The following is a 2,901-nucleotide window of genomic DNA, read 5'->3' as shown; positions in this document are numbered from 1 at the left end:
AGGCAGCTAGGGGCAAGGTGGGACAGTTCCCGAAGGAGGGCAACGAGGAAATAACGCGGTCGGGAAAAAGTAGGAAGAAAAAAAAAAACAACCCCAAAATACCCTTCACAACTATTTTTCAGCGTTATAAATAAACTAACCCCGAGAGCGATCCTTCTGACCTCCCGCGCCACGCGAGTCTCCCGGGCACCGGAGGCGCTGCCCCTTTTTCTGCTGCTGCGCGACACGGCGCAGACAGCATTTCTGTTGGAGTTCCACGAACTGCAACGCAAGCACACTGAGAAACGGCGCTCAGACGCTCCCTCTCGTCAGAGAACATTAATCGCAGTAAAAACTAGCTCACTTTGTGTTTTAACTGAAGTTAAGTCAGCTGCAACTTGGTTTAATATATGAAAATTTGAAGGTGTGTTTCACAGCATAACTGTAGAATAATTTACACTGCACTGCCAATTCACAATTCGGTCGTTTCCATTAACAGTGTACAAAGAAGGTCCTTAGTTTATATATATATACTTTATAAAGTCTGGAAGATCAATATAAATACTGCTCCAGAAATTAAAAAAGTGTTTACATCCCCGACTTCAATATTACATCTCAGTGTCCTGGATTATGATGATAATCTGTAAAAGTCTTAGCGGCGCAGAGGTTCAAGTTTTCGAAATTTCAGTGACGAGCTGGATGACAAAGCGTCTTGGTTTGAAGAAGAATTCACTGTGTCTGGGGACTGGAACAATACTCTACCACGATGATTAAATACATAAAAAGACGGATGGTTCCTTAACGTGTCAAACGTCCTTCAAAATAAACGTAAAGAGGCAACGTTAACACCCTCTTAGAAGAGGAGGAGTCGTAGAAGAGTCAGCCTAGGGTACACCAGCTCTTTTTCAAAACGAGACTCTTGCTCACTTTCTAAGTTTCCTAACCCAAAACACATGGGAAATACAAAGCCAAGCGTGAAAAACACCGACTGCTCCACACGCAGAGGTTGTCCAGCCCCCTGACAAGCGTCACCTGCCTCCCCTGAGCTCGGGGCAGGCTTGTGGAGCCCCGCAGGACACCCACCAGGCACGACCGCCTTAGCTCAGCTGTCACCGGTCTTAATGCTCTGACGCTCTTTTTGTCCGCTTTCCATCCTTTTCTGTGCCTGCAGCTAAGGGGGTTAGGTAAAGACTACGGAACGATGTCAGCTTGTCCACCTGCCACGCGCCCCTGCGTTTGGGGAAATGGCCAGTGAGGCCGCGCCTGCCCATCCAATTTCATACCTTTTGCAAAATCTCGATTCAAACCCCCTGACTTTCTTAAAGTCTTTCAGATATTCTGCCTTGAAGAGCTCAGTGTGAGATTCAGGCAGTTCAGACTCTTGTAAGGAAGCAATCAGAGGGTGAGTGGGGCACAGTGCCTCGCAGTCTGTGGGACCATTTTATGATCTGCTGAGCTCTTACTTCCTATGCAGACATTCCACTCCTCTACCCACTCTGCACAGCAAGGTTTTGCATAAGGAAAAGCAAGAAGTTTATTTAATTTATTCCTGTTATCTAACTCTCTCTGAGATTCAAGGCACTGTTGGCTTTCCCGGGTGTGACTGTTCCTCTCAGTGTTATCGTCTACAACCCGCTAGAACGCGAGCTACATCAGAGCATTCGGCTTGTGCAGCGTGGCAGAGGTGTTTATGAAAAGAAGAAATAAAACATACTTGTTTTTTAGCTCTGAAGTGGCATCCATGTCTTTAAATTCTCCTGCGATATGTACTATCCCGTAGCAGGTAACTGCAAAGGCTAACAGAGTCTGAAGAACTATCTGCAACAGAGGGAAGCACAACGCAACACACACGTTACTCAGCGTTCTTCCTATTTACCAAAACATCTCATCTCTCAGACAGCATCTCCTGCGCTTCGCATCCACTGACCGAGGCGGGCAATTCAACAGCAGGGAAACTGAGGCACGGGGAAGGTCAACTACTCCCCCATTCAGCACGGCAAAGCAGCGGCAGAGCCGAGGAGAGCGTCGGCTGCCTGACAACCTGGTCTGCGTTGCACAAATTGAACTGATTCCCACGGCTCCCCGGCAAGATCCTCGGAACAAAACGCTGCGTTCCTGGGCACTTAAGGATCTAACGCTCTCTCCCAGCAGTGAGTTGGCTGCCAACGCACGCTGTGCAGCGGTGGCAGCTGCTGCTCAGTCCAAATGCCACGCCTGGTTGTCGTGGGTCCTTCACCTCCTCACCTTTCAGATTAAGCAAAAATGGAACAGGTAATAATTGAGGTGGAATTTAAAAAACAAGCAAATAAAACAAATGGAAAACCCCAAAGCCCATCCTGAAGCAGGCTGTGCCAGGATGAAACGGGCACGCAGCCACCCTGGATAAACAAATGTCAGCCAACAAAAGCCAGAGGGAGGAGGATCCTTATGCCGCAAAGAAGGAGAGGAACGCAAAAGCTCTGTGAGCTGCGTTCAGGGAATTCCTGGGCAAGATGCTGCAGGACAGTTCTACAAGAGAGGGAGGTCTGGACCTGGGGTTTGTTGTCTCTGACAGATGTAACACTGTGCAGGAAGCCGGGATGGAAGATACGGTTCTATTTGACGGAGGGAGATCAAATGAAAGTGAGATGTAAAACCCACTTTCCCCTTTCTGCTTGCCCGCCACACTGCAAAGAGCAAGCCGAGGGAGACTAAACCGTTAGAGCAAACGGCGGCATTACAGCAAACGTTGTGGAAACTGGGACTTACGTCTATGGGCAACGTTTCATCTTCCTTTTCTGTTAATCTCATGTAAGAACGATCTACAAAACAGAAACACGCACACGCGTCACCCCCGTCCAGGCGGACACAACGGCAGTACAACCCCCCCGGGAGGTTGCTGCAGGTGTCGGCCTGCGCCGGTCCCGTCCCACCCCGGCAGTG

At 49.0% G+C, this 2,901-nt stretch overlaps 1 protein-coding gene across 1 annotated transcript; it reads right to left on the bottom strand.

Moving 5' to 3' along the window:
* Positions 1-537: 537 nt before the first annotated feature.
* Positions 538-2,780, bottom strand: MMGT1 (membrane magnesium transporter 1; the record flags this gene model as incomplete). The annotated part of the gene is made up of 3 exons (XM_010152004.1): positions 538-794; positions 1,694-1,797; positions 2,728-2,780. Coding segments are annotated over 3 exons (320 nt in total), but the record flags the coding sequence as incomplete, so codon positions are not given.
* Between the last annotated feature and the right edge of the window lie 121 nt (positions 2,781-2,901).

Source organism: Eurypyga helias, unplaced genomic scaffold (assembly GCF_000690775.1).
Source record: "Eurypyga helias isolate BGI_N326 unplaced genomic scaffold, ASM69077v1 scaffold33525, whole genome shotgun sequence".
In the NCBI taxonomy this organism is placed as follows: domain Eukaryota; kingdom Metazoa; phylum Chordata; class Aves; order Eurypygiformes; family Eurypygidae; genus Eurypyga; species Eurypyga helias.
The sequence above is the reverse complement of the archived record's forward strand: the minus strand, read 5'-3'. Positions and strand labels throughout refer to the sequence as shown.